This window comes from Fonsecaea nubica, assembly GCF_001646965.1.
Source record: "Fonsecaea nubica strain CBS 269.64 chromosome Unknown Scaff28, whole genome shotgun sequence".
Lineage (NCBI taxonomy): Eukaryota > Fungi > Ascomycota > Eurotiomycetes > Chaetothyriales > Herpotrichiellaceae > Fonsecaea > Fonsecaea nubica.
The window spans coordinates 1-21,324 of NW_019173701.1; the positions used below are offsets into that span (position 1 = coordinate 1).

Sequence of the window (21,324 nt, forward strand, 5' to 3'; positions counted from 1 at the left end):
GGCGGTGGGTTGAATGTCTGTGCCTTTGGAAGGGGGTTTTGGCCGACTCCTGGTTCTTTGTCGACGTCGCTGCTCGGGCAGAGGAGGGAATACACAGTCAGTGCCTTTGATTCGACATGTTACGCACGCGGGTGAAGCCACCGTGGTTTTGCACCGCGACTTTCTGGTTCGACAAGAGATGCAGGCCGGTTGCATGTGAGACCGGTACGGCCGCCCTTCGAGCGGAGCCATGATTTGATGTGGATCGGGAAGCTCGGTGTCCATTGACCAAGAAAAAGTCGTGGTGTTGTGTTGTGTCGTGTGGTGTCGTGGAACTCGATCGCCGTGGACCATCGAGACGACGGAATTTCTACACGACAGGGTCTTTGGACAAGTAACGGAATACACGCACTCACGAAACAGGTCCTAGCTTCAGCAGGCGAATAGAATGTACTGGACGAGTACAATGCAGTAGAGTCCATCCGGTTGAGATAGCGCCCCGGGAAAGTGGTGCACGTCGGGAAAGTGGCGCTCGTCGGGAAAGTGGCGCTCGTCGGGAAAGTGGCGCTCGTCGGGAAAGTGGCGCTCGTCGGGAAAGTGGCGCTCGTCGGGAAAGTGGCGCTCGTCGGGAAAGTGGCGCTCGTCGGGAAAGATGCGCACGGCCTGGTCGAGAAAGTGGAAGAGACTACTGCGAATGACTGAAGAGACGAGGTACTCCGTATAACCCTAATTCAATCTGAGAGCACAGGGCATCAGGGCATCGGGGCACAAGTAATAATACCTCAGGTGAGGCTGGGAAACCGTGCGTTATCAACTGACACTTTTCTGCGTCCTCGGGTATCTGTCCTCCAGCATGGTTAAGGCACCTGCCCGGCCGTCTGAACACGTATAAAAAGCCTCTTCCCTCGCTAACATACTTTGTGGCATACGACCATAGTGATCTAGACCCTTCCAACTTTTTATGTAGCCCTTTCACCTTCGCCCACTGTCGACTATCAACTTTCCCGGTGGTGGGAAGCCTCGCTTGTCTGGGGCCGTAATTTCTCGTCCAGCGGATCCTACCACTCAGGACCAATAGCTTCAGACCAGTAATCGGACCGCTAAAACACTCGGTCTGCTGCCCTTCCTCATATCTCGAAGCACCCCTTCTCATCCCAGATCACTATGGTATTAAACGACACCGACGACGTGGGCTCCTCCACAACCACACGTATCTCCTCATCCGCCAATGACACTCCCACAGCCTCCTCATTCGCCATCAAGGCTGGCTTGGCCCAGATGCTGAAGGGCGGCGTTATCATGGACGTTGTTAACGCCGAGCAAGCCCGCATCGCCGAAGAGGCGGGCGCCTGCGCGGTCATGGCCCTCGAGCGAGTGCCCGCCGACATTCGCAAGGACGGCGGGGTTGCCCGAATGTCGGATCCGGAACTGATCAAAGAGATCCAAGCGGCGGTCACTATCCCAGTCATGGCTAAGGCGCGCATCGGCCACTTTGTTGAGTGCCAAGTCCTTGAGGCTCTAGGCATAGACTACATCGACGAGAGCGAGGTCTTGACCCCAGCAGACGACAACTTCCACGTAGAAAAAATCGACTTCAGGGTCCCCTTCGTGTGTGGGTGTCGAAATCTCGGAGAAGCTCTGCGACGCATCGCCGAGGGCGCCACCATGATCCGCACAAAGGGCGAAGCCGGTACGGGAGATGTGGTCGAGGCGGTTAAGCACATGCGGACGGTCAAGAGAGATATTGCTCGAGCACAGACCGCGCTGGCCGACGGTGACGCTACTCTCGGCGCGTATGCAAAGGAGATCGGCGCCGAAGCTGAGCTGCTTAAACAGACGGCGCAACTCGGCCGGCTGTCCGTGGTCAACTTTGCCGCTGGTGGCATCGCCACGCCCGCCGATGCCGCCATGATGATGCAACTGGGCTGCGACGGTGTCTTTGTCGGCAGCGGCATCTTCAAGTCAGGTAACGCGGCCAAGCGGGCCAAAGCCATCGTGCAGGCGACGGCGCACTTCCGTGACGCCAACGTGCTAGCCAAGTGCAGTGAGGGTCTCGGCGAGGCTATGGTGGGCATCAACTGTAGCTCCATGAATGAGGGGGAGAAGATGGCCGGCCGAGGCTGGTAAGAGGCCAAGCTTTCACCAATGTGATATCGCAAGCCACGGGATGTGCGCGGGCAATCTCGTCACCATATAAGCTCGCCAAGGACTGGGAGCGTTCCTGTACTGTGACATCTTTCGCTGTTGCATCATCTGCAACAGTAAAGTTCTTTCTGCAAACTGCAACAATGAATGCCATCAGAGAACTCCTAGCAAGTACAACGCTCGAGGATGCGGCTATCGGCAGGAGCAAGCTTTGTGCCGACGATTGTTTTCAAGCTCTGCCCAAACTGCGCAAGACGTTTGATCACCATCTCTTTTTCCGGGCCTTGTGCAGCAGTTCATCCAGGCATGATTGAGAATCCGAGCATTTGACGGCAGGCTTGGATGATGTGGAACACGCGACCATCTGGCAGTACAAACAGTGGTTGAACTTGCACGGCGAAAATGTGAGGATGTCCCAACTTTCTGACTTTTCCACAGATCGTAACAGGAGAATCGAGATCCTATACCGTCGATCCTTTACGTGCCCCAGATTTTGCCCCCGCTGCGGGCGCTTCGCTTGGACCAATCCAAGGTGCTAATTTCAGCCTCGTGGGACCAAGGAGGTCGGGATCGAATCTGCGAGCCCTCTGTTGCCGCCGGACCAGATGGGTCATTCCACTTGATATCAAACTCAAATCTATACGGCACCAAAGAATGTAAGCCATCGGAGTCTGGAACTAGCCCAGAAAAGCGTCAGGTTTGATCCGATCATCCTGTTTTCTCGACCCTCTCGACCTCTCGTCGGTGATAAATCACTTACGGCACTGGAGCTCGTCAAACATTGCCTTACAACGTTGCAAGGAGAGATGTCCCCAGCTGTCGAGATGAACACCTGCCTACAGGCTCCAGTGTCTCTATGCATGCGAGAGTTTTTATCACGCGTGTCAACAGCGTCGCTGTTTGAATCATGAATAGGGAGTGGATTAAACAATGTCTTTCGGCATTTTGGGAACAGCCTTCACAGGGGTGAACTTGCAATTGGGAAGTGCTATCTACTTGCGGAGGGCTCGGACGATCTCCTCGTTCTTCTCGAAAGATTAGCACTTAACCTTAACTATGATAACTTTCGACGTCTTTGCGTCCCAGTCGTTGACCTTGCCCTTCATGAGCTCATCCACTTGACATCGAATACGGTCTGCAACCTCAAAATCACAACTATTATGGATCTATTTGCCATGAAACGGGACATGGATAGCGGCCACCCATCTGATGAGGAATTTTGCGACTTCGTCCGATCAATCATACAGCTCAAACAACCCAAAGTGGATTTGGGATGTGCAGAATGCATCACGATGTTGAATCTCGATAGACCTAGCGGAGTTCAGGGCGAAAAATATGCCGAAGCTGGCGGAATTACTCTTCAAGTCCTTTCTCTTCCATCCTTCCATCCTTCCATCCGGGATTCTTCTCTCCCAAACAGGTGTTCGCTTTTGGCAGAGTCATACAATGGCCAGCAACTCCTTGTCCCTCCTCTATTAGGTGAGCATGAGCTGATCCATGGTCTGGCCATGCACGCACTGGTGCTTTACTCTGGTTAGAAGTTTTCGCAAGCATTGACGTGCTATCACAATATTGTTAGCAAAACCACGCCTCCTCTCAGCTGCTAACTTACACTGAAATATTTGCAAAAGCGAGCGCAATGTCCTCTCACATAGTAGTAAGCACTTGAAGTTTAAGGCGTGATTGGCCATTGTCCTGGCATCCGGAGAATCGGTTCCGGGTTCTTGACAGGGGAGCAAAGCTGTTGAGCTCATCTTATCCGAAACGCAATCGTCGAAACGGGATTTGCATACACGCGTGCTGCCCGTAAAGCCAGGACTCGCAATCGGTTCGAATTGTTTATCGGGACGGCCTTGTCCAGTGCAGGCATGATCTTTCGAGCCGCCTTCACTCTTTTCCAGCCACCTGATGGTCTGAGTATCCGAGGATTCATTTGACCGATAATTCGCGGACGTAAATCTCCTGGAGGCTTTTGTTTAAGCTGCGTTTCTTCCATCTACAGCCTCGCTTTGATGTCAACACCATTAATCTTCTTCTCTCTCAGGAATTGTCAACAATGGGATACAAAGGGCCTCTTGGCACGATCGGGAGAAATATACAGGCTCAAGAAGTCCGCATCGGCATCTTCAGGCTGGAAAGTCTTCGCCCTTTGGTGCCCGGCGAATTTCCGAAAGCATGGTGGGAAAAATTCTTCAGAAAATTGATATGTTTTCAACCAAGATGTGTTTTGAAGCTGATGTTACACCTGCGACTCATCCGCATACTGTTGGAATGGAGCATTGTCTGAGTGTCGTCTTTTTTTTTGGTGGATAGGAATGCTCTCTTCGAGTAGGGGATGCACTTCAATCGGTTCAGATTTCCCGTGTCCAAGGAAGCTTGCGTTTGGTAACCACAAGGGCGATCGATGGAGCCGCTTCGAGCTGGCCGTCATAGACGGAAATGCTTGGAGTACGAACAAGATAAGAAGCTCGGACTTGAAGACCCAAACTCCGTCACATACAGCGGTGGGCTGATTAGTCTTGGAATGAGATGCCAAAGAACATACGTACTCCTAGTCTTCCGAACAGCAAAACACACCGTGAGCCTCTCCTGAAGGCTTGGAGGGGGTTATTCTGACCCGCAACCCCATTCTTCACTCCGCTTTTCCAACTTCTATGGGCGACCCATCCCAGCCAGTATTCGTTCTCGACCTTCTATCCATGGCGGCGGTGTTTTGCTCCATGTGCTCCTCCGCTCGTTGGGCGTTGAAGGAGCCAGATCATGTAGTGAACTGGCAGAAGAGGCTGGTGGCCGCGTTGGACTGCGCCGGTCGTAGCAGACGTTGGGGGTGGTGGCCCTGAGATCTTGGAGGTCGAGGCCGAAGGTCTTGGGCCCTAGATATATTGGCATCTTCTGAGGGCTCAGCGCAACCTACATTGTCGTCATCCACAGCGATTTATCTAACGCTAGAGATATCTATATAGAATTAGAGTTATATAATCACGTAGTCCTTTATCTAACCTTCTAAAATCTCTATATAGCTACTAAAAATATTTAGAATTAAGTTAGTTAAGATTCGAAACCTTGTAACGCCGCGTACCTCATTAGGACGGGCTTGGCCAGCTCTCGATCTACTATATAAACTGTAAATTGTGCTCAACATCTCCTGTTGCTAGAGGGTATCTGAATACTTCTCTACCTCCCTCTAGTACATATCAAGATATTGAGGAGATGTTCAATAGGTCGCCAGGTCCTCGGGGTGTGCAGTGTCTTTAGATCGCACCGGGCTCTTCAGGACTGAATACTCAAACTTCCGATCGACATATTTCAACGCCTCTGGATTAACATTGTTTGTGTTGAGGCCCATTAGATATTCTCCTCCATCTGTCGGGGGAGGCCGCAACGGCCACCAATAGCATCTAGCACAGTATGAGCTCGCAATATCATAGAAGAGGGATCGATCTTTCCTTACACGCATCCACAATTGTCACAGAAGTTGAAAGATAGGTCTCGGTCTCCCCAGATGTACTGCTTGGTGATGGCACCTGGCTTCGTTTCGATCTTGACCTCGTCTGGGTGGTAGTAGCCCCATGCGGCACCATAACGCCTACATATGGTACACTGGCAGACGTTAATATATTCGGGCAATCGTTGAACTATGATTGCAATAGCACCACAGTGACAGGTGGAGCGGATTGGGGGGTTTGGGGCAGCCATATTTGACCTATTCGTAAAGAGCTTGATTGTGAGATGAGAAGAGCTTGTAATTTGGACCTGCCAAAGCTTGTCTGTTGGATCACCAGAAATGACTTATGTAGCCGGTAATATATGTACTCTGATGACCCAGGATCGTAGGCCAGGCACAGCCCAGGCACCAGGCACCAGGCAGCCATTTCCGGACCGGAATAACGTTGGACCCTGGATCGGCGTTTGTTGCCCACTTTGACCAACGAGGCAAGAGCACACCTTCTCAGGCTCGCACAGGGACCATATCATAGCACAGGCTTCGGTGCCAAATGCCAGCTTCGGTATTGTTTCGGGGGCGACATCTTGAAACATGTCTTCGGAAACTACCACAATCACTCGATGCGACATCGGGAAGAATGCTATACTGTTTCATACGTCGTAGCCCTTGTCAGTCGAGGTCCTCTTCACGGATACCTTGCATTCTTAAAGCATACGGTGAGGTTCTGAATCACGGTGGCCCAGGTGGTGTGCTATATGGTTTTTTGTCGGACAGAATAGGTGACGTAGCTGATAGTGGTTATGTCTGGGTCGAAACATGACTTGCTGTCCTGGATATGCCTATCAGACTGGCATTTCCACTGGCACTACCAGACCCAGGCTCAGACCGTTGTCGACAGAGCCTGTCGAATTCGTCCAGGACTTGACTTTTGCTTATGTCTAACCCAATCGCACGGATAGAGTACTTATCCTGCACTCGCTGGGCGGAAGCCACAGAGTGTTTGGTCTTTGAATGGACGGCAGCATACATGGACTTGTAGATCCCTTGGCCAGTGTAGCCGACGAGGCCCATGCACGCTTCAATCAACAAATCAGCAGGCTTTACTTGTCGACAAGGGGCTACCGTACGTACCTGCAGTGGGTTTCGTTGCTGTTTGCAACGCCCCTTTACCGATTCCTTTGCCAAAGCCAATTATTCCTTCCTTGGCCATACCCTTTGCTGGTTGCACGACCAGATCTGTCAGCCCCTCAGCCATCTGATGGACGAAGGTCGTTGCAGCCACGGTGATGCCGCTTTTCCAGTCAGTTACGGCAGCATGATCAGGCACCTTCTCCCCGTAGAGTTTCGGTGTGTTCCGCATGCCTTCGGCAATGGCGACGGGTATGTCGATTAAGGATCCCTTCACCACTATTCCTGTGAGCTGCGAGATACTCATCGCAGAGGCGCCGACCATCCTTGCAATTTGTTTGCTTGAGCCTTCCATTGCGTCCATCTCCATTCCAGACTCGGTTTGGTGAGCTGAAGACGCACGGCCAAGTGCACGATCTTTATCATTCTGCTTATGGACTGCTCGTGGATTTCTCCAGAATCCACTGATAGCAGCCAGAATATCATATGACACTTCCATGGAGACGGCGACTGAGCTGGTGAGAAAGTTCCATCGTCTGTTCTCGATAGTAATGGGTTTCGGTTTGTACAGTCGAAGATGGTCAGCTTTGATCCTCTGAGCCAGGATCAAGATTTCAGCCGCAGGCCCGGAAATTTTTAGCAGAGTTTTCGATCTCTTGTACAACCAAGTAGCGGGAAGTCCCTTGATCAAATCACAGTTCATGTCATCAACCGGCAGATGACGATGAAATGAACGGACAGCTGCTTTGACTCCCTCCTCAGCAGCCATCCTGTCAGCCACGTCCTTTGCAGCTTGTTGAGTCTCTTGACGCAAACAGAAGCGTATGCAATCGCTTAGATTCTTGCTATTTAGTTTCTTGTGAGCGATCGCGGGGGGTCCAGCCTGGGAAGCGGCAACCACGTTACCCCAAAATAGCTGGCTATATTCGATCAGCAACGACAAAGTAGTAGACGTGAATGAGAGCATACTCTCCGAAGAATGGCACAATGACAGTTGGGCAGCCATTCATCAGCCCAGTAGCAGTGGTCCCTGCACCGCCGTGATGAACCACCACTGAAACTTGTTGAAACAACCACTCTAGGCATTTAGCTAGTGACACTAGGCAAAATTGCACCGACTGGTCACTTACCATGAGGACAGTCCCCGAGGAAGTAGATGTTTTCGTCGACGTTTTCGCTTTCCAGCTTGCTCCACCCCTTAGAGATGATGGCACGGACGCCACATGCCTTGATGGCAGCAAGTACTATGTGGAGGAGCCTTCCAGGGTTCTCAACCACGATACTACCAAAGCCAACATAGATCGGAGTCGGTCCAGACCTCAGAAATTGTTCGAGGCCATCGGGTATAGTGAAAGATACTGGATCCCGACGGAGGAAACCGCAGATGTCTGCATTGTCCGTCAAGGGAAGAGCTTATTGAGAATGTCAAGTACTGACCGATATGCTTGCCCCAGTCGGTAGGTTTGGAGACCAACGCGGGAGACCAGCAGTAGGTGTGAGGAATTTGAAGGGTTTCCATGAGGAAAGGAGCCTCGGACATGGGAACGGGTTCCAGGCCAATGGATTTCCGCCATTTTTGTACAATATCACCGATTCTCAAAGGGAAGTCAGCAGAGAATTACAAGGAGAGCAGACTTGTCATACCCATTCCAGGTCAACAACTGGACCATGCCGTATGAGATGTAATTTGCCAGCCTTGGATCGGTACTACTATTTCTAATGTTCGCTAGAGGATGAGGAAATGCTCGAGTTGGACTCCATGGCATGGTGAACATAATATGGAGCGGCACTCCGAGTGCTTGAGCACAGTGGATGTGCGCAAAGGATGGAGGGTTCGCGATAATGGCATTGGCAACGAACGGTTCTCCGCCATCTGAAGGTAGAATGCACGAAGCCCAGCAACCGTCAAGGATCTCGCGGATCATCTGCCTGTTCTTTTTGACGTCTCCTTCTCGCAGAGCCTTCATGCGAGGTAGCAGTCCGGGATTCTTGACCATGTACTAGACAGCCAATTAGCTTATAACCCAGGAATCAGGAAATCATCTGGTACCGCCATCAGCTCAGCTGGATCGCCTCCAATGGAGTAGAATTCCAATCCTGCGGTCTCCACGAATTGTCTAAAAGCTGCGTGAGTTGCCAGGCGCACCCGATGCCCATGACGCTGCAGCTCTTGTCCAAATGCAACAAACGGCTGTACATCCCCACGGCTACCGACAACCTGGATCACGATATTCAAAGGTAGTTTCCACGAGTCTATGCCCAAGATGGACGAGTACGCCGGCGGAGGCTCGGCAACTTCTTCCTCATCCTCGGAAGCTTCCACAAGTTGTGCGAAAACTTGTGCAAGTTTTGAGTTGAGGTTGAGAGAGATGCGTCCATCATCGAGGACGTCCGTGGCATCTTCTGCAAAGGCGTCAGGAAGCGGAGATTCGGATTCATCGGGGTAAGCGCTTTCATTTTCGTTCACGTTGGTCGTCGAAAGTTGCAAAGACGGAGGCGCGGCAGTGGGTAGGCGAGGGAGATTTTCTTTTTTGCCCATGGCAGGGAAAGAATTCTCAGGAGCTAATCAGGGAGCCGCGCAGCCTTAAGGTCATTCTTGATAAAACTCTTCAAGCGTGGAGTAATCTGCTAAGGATTTCCGCCGTATATATTTCTCCTGACTTTCAGGCAACAACATTTCATGCAGGCTGTGGAGAGGTTTTTCCTTGACTCGTGAATGGCTACAGGCGCCAATACGCAGTACGGCAATGCGGCTGGCACACAGGATTGTGTGGCTTCAAACATGATTGTGTGGAAGACCGGACGCCGTTGATAACTTTCCGGGGTCCCAAAACCCACTTCAGGAACACCGAGGTGTGATTGCGCGTCTCTAGAGATGGGACTGAACACAGCCCAGTTGATAGCTGGACAAATTGAGAAACCTCACCCGGTCTAAGAAGCTCGGAAAATCTCCGACAGGCTTCATTCAGCTCGTCTGCCCTCGATGCTATTAGGTTGGGAGTTAATCCCTGAGCTTGTCTTGTGAGGTTTCTTGCCAAGAACCTTTTTACCACTTTTGGATGCGGATCCACCAAGCCCGAATAGGATGGCCTAGTGGCCTCTTCTTGAAATGACATCTTCTCCATGGCTTACACAAAAATTATTTTACGTGACAAGTTGCGCACCATGGCAAAAGGGAATAGCACACCGGAACGACTCAGTTTACATTTCAACTCTGCGACTGAAGATTCCAGTACCGAAAATGAGTTTCTGAATCCTCCTTCGAAGCGCAGACGGATTTCACAAGAGAGTGATCAACTCGGTGGCACTGTCCTCCAACCCACCTCGATATTCAGAGTAAAAAGGACTCTGCCTCCAGAGACAAATGAATCACCATCGATCGCGCAGCCACCCATCGCCCCCATTCCTACAACATCCGCAACCTTCCAGTCACTTGCCGTGGCACCATGGCTGATACATTCACTCGGCGCAATGGCCATAACACATCCCACCGAGATCCAACGGGCCTGCATACCGGAAATTCTAAAAGGAAGAGACTGCATTGGAGGCTCGAGGACGGGCACGGGAAAGACTGTGGCCTTTGCGGTTCCTATATTGCAAAAATGGGCAGAAGACCCCTTTGGTATCTATGCTGTCATTCTCACACCAACGCGTGAGTTAGCTCTACAAATATACGAGCAATTCCAAGCACTGGGAGCGCCGCAAAATCTCAAAACAGTGCTGATAACAGGAGGATGCGATATGAGGCCTCAGGCAGTTGCTCTGGCTAAGAGACCGCACATTGTTGTAGCAACCCCAGGCAGACTAGCAGACCACATTCTCAGCTCTGGCAAAGAGACCACCATCGGACTGTCTCGGGCGAGAGTCATGGTCCTGGATGAAGCCGACCGCTTGCTGTCCTCGGGACCGGGGTCCATGCTACCAGACCTCAACACATGCCTCTCTGCTCTTCCTCCACCTACATCACGCTTGACCCTTCTTTTTACGGCGACCATAACGCCAGAGGTTCGAGCACTGAAAGAACTTCCACGGCCACCAGACCGTCCACCTATCTTCATATCTGAAATTGGGGGTCCCTCCGATGCGTCTTTTTCTCCCAGCCTCCTTCCTGCGACACTCACACAAACGTACCTTCAGACTCCCATGACACACAGGGACGCCTTTCTTCACGTCCTTTTGTGCGTTCCCTCATTCACAAAGGCTCCCGAGCCTAACATCATTGTCTTTGTGAACCGCACCAGCACTGCCGACATTCTTCACCGCACCCTCCTCCAACTCTCTCATCCTGTGACGGCGCTACATTCCGAACTGCCTCAGAGCCAGCGAACGAGGAATCTCTCTGACTTTCGCTCGCAGAAGTCGCGGATTCTCATCAGCACAGATGTGGCATCAAGAGGCCTTGACATCCCCGAGGTCAACTTCGTGATCAATTATGATGTCCCTCGGAACCCAGTGGATTACGTCCACCGAGTTGGACGTACAGCTAGAGCGGGGAGGGAAGGCACGAGTATCACATTCGTTGGCCAGAGAGATGTCGCTCTCGTCCTGGCCATTGAGGAGTATATAGGAAGCAAGATGATAGAATGGGCTGAAGAGGGAGTCAATATCGAGACACGTGTGGTGAAGGGTCGGACGTTGAAGGATGTGGCCGAGGCCCGAATGGAAGCTCTTCGGGATATTGATAGTGGCAAGGACGTTAAAGGCTGGCGAAGGAAGATCAAGAAGGATAAGAAGCGTGCCTTTGTCGAATAGACAATCTCAACGCCACCCTCCTGATGACTCTACCTATGGCCGCCTAATCATGACTTTAGTGAGACCAATATAATACACCATTATGTCTTCCAGGCCTCGTTTCCTCTTTGCAATCTCTTTCAATTGGCCGTCGGCCTACCGATTTTCAGTGGTTGTACAATCATGTAGTGGTCCAGTTCACATTCACAACCCCTTGACGAAATGCTGACACGTTCCACTGAGGACTCTGGCTCATGGCCAAGCATTATCACCAAGTGTGGCGACTTCGATAACAATCTACCTCATCCAGTCGATATCAAGCTCTGCCTTGTACTCACCTTCATCATCGATGCTACTGAGAACAGTGTCTTCTCCTGTCCAGGTAGTTGGTGTACCGTGACGCGTACTTGACAGGCTTCCCGGTTTCTCACTTCCATTCACACTATCTCCTCTCAATCTCCCAGCAGAGCCATCGGACTGGTGTTCTTTCCACCATTTGCCACTCTCTTCAACGACCTTCTCTTCCCATTGTGTAACGGGTCCAATGACCTCGACATCTTTCTGGCCGGCCTTGAGCACATCCCGACAGGGCAGAGACATGGTCATATTTTCCTGGTTGTCGCCGCCCGTCAAGTCTTTCAGCTTTTCTTCGCTAGCAGCGTAGACTAAACGCCCAATATTACTCCAGTACAGTGTCCCCGTACACATCGCGCATGGCTCCCAAGTCGACACAAGCGTGCACGCGGCGAGGTATTTCTGCGAGAAGTGGATGGTAGCAAGTCGGGCGAGCTCGGTCTCTGCATGTTGGACATGAGAGATGGAAAAGTGTGTAAGCAAGACGGTGGTGTTGTCAGGTCCCAAAAGCAAGGCTGCAAAAGGCCGCTTCTCGTGTAGACTCGTGGCAGTATTTTGCAAGTCCAAACATGCTTTCAGTGCAGCGTCAATTTGTTCTTTGGTCAAGGCCGCGCGGACTGGTTCAGAGGCAGGGATGTTCGAGTCGGATGCGGGTGGTATTTTAGGGGCAGAGGTGTTTGCTGAAGAGTTCGTTGATGATGCAGGCGTGAGCGAGGAGTTGGTGGTTAATATTGGGTTAGCACTGCTCTTTAGAGTGCTATGGATGGATGAGCCAGACAGCGCAGCCCCCGGAGGAGGTTTTCGATGAATAGAGCTTGGAGGTGGAGTTTTGTTGCTGGCATGAGCTGCAGTAGATTTGAGATATGCCTGGTAACTCATTCCGGGAGCATGAAGTTAGAGCCAGCCTATCAGAATGAGGTAATTGAAGCACTGTTTGGTCCCAAGGAGTACAAAAAGTCAATGCGACTATTTTCGTCTGCATGCGAAGCCTCCAAAGGTTTGCAGCAAGTCAGAATCAATCGGCGCTATTGGAGAAATAATTCAAAGTGCTGTAGACGTTATTGGAAGCAGCGGAGCGGATTTTTATCATTTCAGCAAGTACACAGTCGAGTGCCTGTTGATCGATCATGGGCTCCAGATACCCCCCGCTTTGCGCCACCGCTTTATCTTCAGCCGAGAAACACTGGGCGGCCAATACAACAAGGACCTGGAAAACTCGGTAGAGCTGCCCATTGATTTGTTGGTTTGTTGATTTGAAGCGAAAGACTTGGCCGAAGCCGCCTGTTCCTGGCGCTAGTGTTCCCGTAACGTGTGAGCTGTTCCCTCGTGCTTAGTTTCGAGATCATCTCGTAGACTTCCAGACTCCAAATCCACGACCTTGTGTTGGTCGTCGCCAACGAGGTTGGTGATGGTGCTGCGCCTGCAGTAGTGTTTCGTTCATATTCAGAAGACTATAATATCAACCTTGTTCTGTTCAGCACCATATCTCTGGCGAATGTTGTCGTCATTGAGAAAGGCTACCATCGGTCGAAAAATCTGACCTATCGTGAAGATAGTACTTCTCTTCTCGTCGTGATGGGAGCCATCCACCACAATTCTTTGTAGCCCCTGAGTCTTCAAAGCCCCTGCTTCCAACAATTGATTTAAGCGCTCTGGTGTGCCTATGGCAATTCCAACTCTGTTACTTTGCAGAAACTTTATGTTCATTTCGAGTTTCATGTGTTTAGGCATGAATTTACCGACTTTGGAACCCTGGCTCTTAAACACTCGCAGTTCTCGCATAAGATCTGCTATTCGCATGCCAGACATTGCAAGGACAATAGTATGTGGCGAGCCGACTTCCTCGCAGTTGGAAAGACCCTCTTTACCGCCAGCGGAAAATTGCTCGAGGAAGTCTGGGAGGTTCGCAGCAAGCCTTTCCTTAGTATAACTTGTGGTGTCGAGAAAAGCTTTTTTAGGAAGGTACATATCTTCCAGTTCGATGGGACTGCTGGTTGAGAACCACTTTTGAATGTTCTTCGCAAAGTGATCAGCGAGGAGGGAGGGATCGACGGCGACGTCTGGGGATGTAGATTGTTCCGACTCGGTGTCAAGAGCGGCTCGTTTCGGTAGAGGGTATGTTTTGGGATCATCGGACTGGTCGAGCTTTCGCTTCTTCCCTCCCATCGTTGTAGCCACCTTTTTCTGTGTAAGGTCGCCAGCGACCAGCTCGCTCTTTTCACGCCGGATAATATCCTGCGGGTCCTTCCCACCACCCTTTGGAGCCTTTTGCTTTGTGCGCGACATTATGGATTATTGGATGTCAAGGAGATGCATGCATGTGTTCTCTTGCGGCGAAGTCTAGCGCGGAGAGCGCAGGAATAATATCATATCCTGAAGCGCAAAGAAGAAATTAATTATTTGTTCTGGAATCAGCATCGATCCCCGCATTCGAAAGCCTTGGCGGAACGTGGGCCTCGAGGCCTGTCGTAGTGCGGAGAACCAAATACATAACAAGCGGTACCGAGTACGAGGTGCATACATTCTACACCTCCCTGTCCGTACAAGCACGGCCTTTTGCTGTCGCGGCAAATGCTAGATGGACTATACGCCGATCTAGAAATGCACCCGCCTAGAGCTCTGCAAGCTCTACCGACTACTTCTACGTAGACCTCCTCCTGAGTAATCTACTTATCTGGCGTCATTCCGAGACTAATGACACCATAACACGTCTGGATTGCATTTAAAGATCGTGGTCTTACGAGGCGACAGTTCCTGATTTCTCTTCTCATCGGAATAGTTCAATTGTATCTCTAGTACCGATTGCGAAATGGGCGGGTTCAAGGATAAGCTTGAAGGCCAGAATATCATAGTGGTCGGAGGAAGCACAGGGTGAGTCAGAAAACGTCCCTCTGAGTCCCATGGCCTTCAGCAACATCTGTGTTGACGAATTGTAGTATTGGCTTCGGAGCTGCAGCGGCGCTTCTCGATGTCGGTGCAAGAGTAACCATCATTTCATCCTCTTCAGCAAAACTAGATGCCGCACTGCAAAGACTTGGGTCTCCGAACGCCAAAGGAGTTGTCGCAGATGTCCGTAACGAAGCCGCCTTTACTGATACACTTCGATCACTGGCACCTGTCGACCACGTTGTCTTCTCGGCCGTTGATAACATTATTCGAGGCAAATTAGAAGATCAAAACCTAGACGAAGCAAAGCATCTCTTTGGGGTAAAATTCTGGGGTGCAGTGATTACTGGGAAAGGTATATTGGCTTGATAAGCTCGCATATACAAGTCATGCGCTGCTCACAGGTTCTAGTTCTTCTGAAGTACGATATTGTGCGCAAGGGAGGCTCCTTGACTCTCACGTCTGGGACCGCCGGCATCAAGCCTGGGAAGAACGCCGCGATTGGTGGAGCCTTGAATGGAGGAGTACTCTCTCTCACCAAAGGCCTTGCAGCAGACCTCGCGGAGAAGAAGATCCGTGTGAACACAGTCGTGCCAGGCTTGGTGAAAACACCCCTGTGGGATAAACAAGGCAAGACCCCTGAAGAGCAGGAGGAGATATTCAACAAAGCGAGCCAAACCCTTCCGGTGGGGTTTGTTGCCACTCCTGAGCATATCGCTGAAGCGTACCTCTATGCCGTTCGAGCAGATTACTCCACCGGGAAACTGATAGAGATAGGTGAGTGTAGCAAAGTCAATCTGATGAATGGTGCTGATGTGTTTTAGATGGAGGTGTTCTAGTATAGGTGCGTCTTGAGCTACACAGCAACACACTACCTTGACGTTCAGTTGAAAGCACCCTCACGCATATCTCCAAGACGCTTATATCCTTGTCTCAGAAGGGAACCGTACCGCCATGTCAACCCGATCTACATAGCTCAAAAAAGACTTCGTTGGTTAACAGACACTCGAGTACTCGAGATCAACCCCGACAGCCAGGAAACTATCTTGCTGCTTCTCGTTGCTCGTAGTGAAGTGGTAGATAGAACAGAGAATGAGAATGTCCTGCCAATACGTTCAGCCAATCCCTGTCGACGATTTACGCAGGTAATCACCCAAGCAGCAAAAGCTTTAAGTACGGGAGGTACTATACAAGACCAAAGTTTGCTTTGTGGTTACCAGTAGGATATTGTACCATATGGTATCCCTCCCTGAGGTAGTATGAGACATCAGGAGAAGCAGGGTCAACCGTACTCTGTTAGACTAACTGGAGCACTTCTGTGGCTTGGGAGATATGGGTTGGTCGTGCTGAAGGTCTTTGTAACTCGGGCTCCAGCGACAGTTTTGCTCATTCGGTTTCCCTCGGGCCTGAATGGGGACGATGCCCCTTGACATGTCTTTTTTCCTTCTCTCTTTTGCTTTCAGAGTCAACTGTAACCGAGATGTGGCCCTCTTGTCTCAGCCAGAATTGGAATTCCCACATCTGGGCTGCCATGACCGACACAATTTGATGCTGGCGAGATTGGGTGGTGCCTGCCCAAAGAGACCTTTTCCTCCTGAACCTTTCGAAGCAGAGTTGAATTTGAGCTCCAATGTATTATGCTTCCCTCTCTACCTTCGTCGTCAATCAGAGGACTATGGCGATATCAATCCATCAAGAACGAGGACCAGCTTCACCTTCTCTGCTCACTTGTCCGACAGGGACAACTTCATGCTACACTTTCAACGGAGCTTATTGTTATAATGCTAGTGGTCAAGATACTTGCTGTACTGATGGGAGTGGTGAGAAACTCTCCTTAACTTCCAAACTGCTCTGGCTGATCAACACTGGGTAGGAGTCTGCTCCGGTGGGTTCGAATGTGGGATTGGTGTTGCCGCTGACCTGTGCTGTCAACCAGTTTGTTTGTCCGCATCATCGTCCGATCTTCCAAAGCTCAACTGTCACAGGGCCAAACACCGGAGCAATGCGCACAGAGTTCTATCGTCGATGTTGCGACCACTGTCAATGCCATTCCAGACCCCACAGCCGCCTTACGCACATCTGATTCCAGAAAACCACACGTCCGCATTTTCGCCATATGGATTGTGTTAATGCTATTGGGGATTTTCTTTTTTCAACATCCAGTACCTTCCGATGGGGTAGATGGTGTATGAGTTTCGGTAATGGAGGTCCAAAGATCAGCAAGTGATATTGTCAGGGCCGTAAGCTTGTTTAGCAGTCAGTGAGTGGTTCCGTGACAAGGTGATTATGGGGCGCTGATAAAGAGTCGCAATGAGACTTTGCGATGGGATTGACACTGGGATGTGTCCCATACAGTGTGCAAGCCTCTCGAGAAATTGTCTTTCTTTCTAGGTCGCATCAGAATGATGTTACAGTAGCAGTAATACTACGGCCTCTGTTCGGCTTTGATGAGTATGGGCGCACTATGCGGGGCATCGGGGCGAGGGGTCGAGCATTGCATTACCTGAATCGGCGTCAAATTATTGATCCGAGAAATAATTTCCTTGACCGAGGTCCGCACCACTTGGACATAGCGAACGTTCTCGAGTGCCTTATTATCTCTTGGATATACCATTGTATGATTTCAGCCGACCGGATTTTTGCAGTGAACATGCCCCTATATTTTCAAGGTATTATAAAATGATCGGTGACCGATAACTTCAGACACCCCACGTATATCGGCGAGTAGTCACACGACGCAGTTGACCTCTACATCGCATGGGGTCAACGCTGGCCTCGACTCCCTGTTTCCACCATGCCGATCCTAGAAGAGACGGTGACGGACAATGAACAACATGACAGTTCCGCAATCGCCGACGGCGATGCCCCTGGGCGCCCGCCGCGGGCGCCTCCAAACCCAGCTTCAGTCAAGATCAATGTCGAAGGCGCCTTCATCGTCGACGACGAGATGAATACGCGCAATGGCACTGCGGATGAGCATGAGCATGTTCATTGGGAACACAAGGATATCCGTCTCCCACACCACACAGATGTGGTGAGCCATGTTGCTCTTGATGTGCGTTACCTATGCGAACGTCTCTTACCCCTCCATCTGTCCTAACTTTGATCTTAGATTGGTGGCTCTTTAGCAAAGCTAGTCTACTTCTCTCGCGAGCCAGGCTCAACACACGGGGGCGGACGATTGAACTTCGTCAACTTCGAGACGGACCGGATCGATCTGTGCATTGACTTCATCCAAGAATTAAAGAAGACACAGTCCAAGCTCAATGGGTCGACTCCGCAGGAACTGTGTGTCATGGCAACAGGAGGAGGCGCATACAAGTTCTACAACCGGATGAAGGAGTTGCTTCACGTGGACGTAGTTCAAGAGGATGAGATGGAGTGCCTCATCATTGGTGAGAATTTTAGCAGAAGGCGTTGTGCACGATGACTGACCAGTTGTTTCACAGGCTTGGATTTCTTCATTACAGAAATCCCGCGAGAGGTCTTCACATATAGTGAGGAAGAGCCGATGCAGTTCGCCGAAGCCCGTGCGGATATCTACCCTTACCTCTTGGTCAATATCGGATCCGGTGTCTCGATGGTCAAGGTCTCTGGACCTCGAGAGTTTCAACGGGTAGGCGGAACGTCCTTGGGAGGCGGAACATTCTGGGGCATTCTGTCCCTTCTCACTGGAGCACGCACTTTCGATGAGATGCTGCGGCTGGCCGAAAGGGGTGACAACAGCGGTGTAGATATGCTTGTGGGCGATATCTATGGCGGAGGGTACAGTAAAATTGGGCTCAAAAGTACCACCATCGCAAGCACGTTTGGGAAAGTGTTTCGAATGAAGAGGATGGCCGAACGGCACGCAGAAGATGGCGAGGGGCTTTTCAACGGCGATGGTCAGGACGACGACCACGACATGTTGCGTGGATTCAAAACTGAAGACATGGCCAGAAGTTTGCTATACGCAATATCCAACAACATTGGCCAGATTGCCTATCTCCAGTCAGAGAAGCACAAACTACAGCACATTTATTTTGGGGGTTCCTTCATTCGAGGCCATACTCAGACGATGAACACTCTCTCTTATGCCATCAAGTTCTGGTCCCAAGGCGAGAAACAAGCGTACTTTCTCCGGCACGAAGGATATCTTGGTGCTGTTGGAGCATTCCTTAAACGACAACCGAAGAATTGGGGCAGGCGCAACAGTTTTGAGGATATCAGACTTGGGAAAGTGTTGTCGAAGGAATAAGATTAATCATATGTGTCAGCAATAGTTCTTGGGGGAATCCTATCCAGGGTTGTTCGCAGTATCAGTGGTATACCCTCGACCTGGAAAATATCGGGAACCTATTTATATACTGGTCACCCAGTGCATACGCCAGAACCCCCTTGGGTCGACGTGGCTGGAACGTTTGTGGTAGCACAAGAGTGTTGCCCAGAAAACTTCAGCCAACAAACATATTGCGGTTTCCTCTAAAAACGAAACATACAAGATGCAAGGGAGCCTCGTCAGGCTACCACGTCGCGGTCCTGGTCCTTGTCCTGGTTCTGGCACTGGCGCTGTGGCATGGTCGTCTGCCACCATGCGCCGATCCATGGGACTTCTGATTCCTTGCCTGAAGAGATCCTTCTTTGCATCACTGCCTGGAGATGCTGAAACAAAATATAATGGGCAATTGGCTTTCGATAAAGGCTTCTGCGTGGGACTACCGGAGGTTCATGCACGGAGGTAGAAAGTTAGAACATCCCATAATCGTGGGCTGGGAGGTCCGATTTTATGTAGCGGAAAGTTCCAACAATGGCAATAGAGTCTCTTACTATTCTCCTTCAGGAGCACAATCCAAGGAACAACTGACACAAATTTATGGCAGGGAAAGCCGGTCGGAAACATCATGCACTCAAAATCAATAATTTATGTTCATCGCTGTATCTGGGAGGACTAAGAGCAGAAGCACGAATCAGGGGGCTCGTGTCCTGCGGCTGTTGGCCGCCAGCAATGGGCAATGGGCGGCAGCAACCAAGGAAAATTGGCCGAGGGTGGAGGCTCCCTCAACAAGCGATGCCGGTTGGTTGCCCCTCGAGTCCTCTCGTGCCTATGATGATGCCTGACGTCAAATGGTTGTCCTCCCTCTCGCCGTCTCTCATCCCGGCCCTCACATGAGACTCGTCAACAATGGCCGTTATCCAGCCTCCTCCGGTTCGTTTCCATCTTACAATCATTCTTTTCTGCTGTCGCATTTGAAAGCGCTCATTTCTGTGAAATCGCTGCTTGCTTCCGACCTTTGTTGTTTGTGACCCTTCGTTTTGCGCAACCACATAACCCAATCCTTTGTTTGGTGGTCTATCTCGTATTGTGAAACGATTGAGCCTGCGGATGGGTTCGGCTTTGCGACAACGATAACCAAACAGTACACAAGACTTCACCTGCTTGACTTTCTATTCGAAACTGCCATATATTTGAACCGCACAGGGTTTCTCGGTATTTTATTCAAATGGTCAGCGCTTCCATCACTAAAAATTGAGAATCGGCATTAACGAATGACAGGCTCCTCTTGCGACGCTCGCCTCTGCTTTGAACCCAGCAACCCCCGCTCTCGTACCTCGCCAGGCCACGACCACCGTTGTAACGCAGTCATCGACGTCGTGTTCCGGACAATACTCTGGAGGTACACTCGCTGGTGCCATTATCGGGACGTTTTTTGGAACTCTCCTGTTGATCTTTCTCTTCAATTCGTTACAAGGCGGCAATTTTGGAAATCGACGCGAAGAGGTGATAGTTGAGCGCAAGCGAAAACGACGCAGTCGAAGTGGTAGCTCATCAGGAGTGCGGCGACCAAGTAGGGTCTACTCTGGGTAGGGTTCGAATCGAAATCCCCACGGACTCAAGATGAGAAGGGCATACGGAGCACAAGTTGTACGATAACTGATGATGGAATGATAACGGGTTGGGCAACATGACAACGGAGCATGTGTGCATCGCAGATGACCGGGCCGTGATTCACGATCAGGTTGGCTGAAGACGGGGCACCTTGTTTTGGGATAAGGGGAATTGCGATGGAAATACAGCGAAACGTGTCGGATATGTACAGAGGATTGGAGATCTGTGGAGGAGTCCAATGTGATGCGCGACTGACCTATACACGGGATGTTCTTCGATCTTGCTTGGATAGTCATGAGATTTTGCAGTCTTTTCTCTGTAACGATGATCTAAGCTGCTAAGGCACCATGTCAAACGAACAGAGATTGCAATGAGAACCTCCATTATATTGATTAAGGTTGCCGAGTACATAGTCTTTCCCATTGATAAGGATCTTTTCTGCAAATCTTCTGTTCGGAGTATCCCTTTTGGTAACTGTTTGCTGGCGTGGCTGGCTCGTACAACTCAACTCGCTAAACCTGCTGCTCCTGCCCCCTGCGCTACCCGATAGGTCTTCTGCCGATCAGCGAAGGCACCTCCTTCGTACGTAGTCAAGGCAGCTTACATCTCGGAATCAATTGGCATTGTAATCACCACGCTCCTCTATTCTTCACTATAGTCGTTGGTGTAAAGGAGTTTCGATATCTTGTCACATACAGGCCATCAACAACACCCCGAGATTCGCTGTTGACCTTCTGCCACAGGACGAGCAATATCACGAGACCGATTCAGAACACGCGAGCTAGACACC

The 21,324-nt window shown here is 50.7% G+C and overlaps 7 protein-coding genes across 7 annotated transcripts; 4 read left to right on the plus strand and 3 right to left on the minus strand.

Moving 5' to 3' along the window:
* Positions 1 to 1,143: 1,143 nt before the first annotated feature.
* AYO20_04994 (pyridoxine biosynthesis protein, variant) lies at positions 1,144 to 2,106 on the plus strand (the record flags this gene model as incomplete). Its single annotated transcript, XM_022643288.1, has 1 exon — positions 1,144 to 2,106. One exon carries the CDS (start codon positions 1,144 to 1,146, stop codon positions 2,104 to 2,106), a length of 963 nt encoding a protein of 320 aa, XP_022500625.1.
* A 3,232-nt stretch (positions 2,107 to 5,338) lies between these two features.
* Positions 5,339 to 9,236, minus strand: AYO20_04995 (hypothetical protein; the record flags this gene model as incomplete). The annotated part of the gene is made up of 9 exons (XM_022643289.1): positions 5,339 to 5,522; positions 5,576 to 5,710; positions 6,597 to 6,645; positions 6,701 to 7,617; positions 7,667 to 7,775; positions 7,828 to 8,085; positions 8,135 to 8,292; positions 8,342 to 8,697; positions 8,748 to 9,236. The coding sequence occupies 9 exons, from the start codon at positions 9,234 to 9,236 to the stop codon at positions 5,339 to 5,341; spliced, it is 2,655 nt and encodes an 884-aa protein (XP_022500626.1).
* A 626-nt stretch (positions 9,237 to 9,862) lies between these two features.
* Positions 9,863 to 11,449, plus strand: AYO20_04996 (hypothetical protein; the record flags this gene model as incomplete). Its single annotated transcript, XM_022643290.1, has 1 exon — positions 9,863 to 11,449. One exon carries the CDS (start codon positions 9,863 to 9,865, stop codon positions 11,447 to 11,449), a length of 1,587 nt encoding a protein of 528 aa, XP_022500627.1.
* Positions 11,450 to 11,725: 276 nt separating this feature from the next.
* On the minus strand, positions 11,726 to 12,661 carry AYO20_04997 (hypothetical protein; the record flags this gene model as incomplete). The annotated part of the gene is made up of 1 exon (XM_022643291.1): positions 11,726 to 12,661. The coding sequence occupies one exon, from the start codon at positions 12,659 to 12,661 to the stop codon at positions 11,726 to 11,728; it is 936 nt and encodes a 311-aa protein (XP_022500628.1).
* A 564-nt stretch (positions 12,662 to 13,225) lies between these two features.
* AYO20_04998 (hypothetical protein) lies at positions 13,226 to 14,068 on the minus strand (the record flags this gene model as incomplete). Its single annotated transcript, XM_022643292.1, has 1 exon — positions 13,226 to 14,068. One exon carries the CDS (start codon positions 14,066 to 14,068, stop codon positions 13,226 to 13,228), a length of 843 nt encoding a protein of 280 aa, XP_022500629.1.
* Positions 14,069 to 14,591: 523 nt separating this feature from the next.
* On the plus strand, positions 14,592 to 15,512 carry AYO20_04999 (hypothetical protein; the record flags this gene model as incomplete). The annotated part of the gene is made up of 4 exons (XM_022643293.1): positions 14,592 to 14,653; positions 14,719 to 15,023; positions 15,080 to 15,445; positions 15,493 to 15,512. 4 exons carry the CDS (start codon positions 14,592 to 14,594, stop codon positions 15,510 to 15,512), a joined length of 753 nt encoding a protein of 250 aa, XP_022500630.1.
* Positions 15,513 to 17,462: 1,950 nt separating this feature from the next.
* Positions 17,463 to 18,905, plus strand: AYO20_05000 (hypothetical protein; the record flags this gene model as incomplete). Its single annotated transcript, XM_022643294.1, has 3 exons — positions 17,463 to 17,723; positions 17,781 to 18,063; positions 18,118 to 18,905. The coding sequence occupies 3 exons, from the start codon at positions 17,463 to 17,465 to the stop codon at positions 18,903 to 18,905; spliced, it is 1,332 nt and encodes a 443-aa protein (XP_022500631.1).
* Positions 18,906 to 21,324: the final 2,419 nt, after the last annotated feature.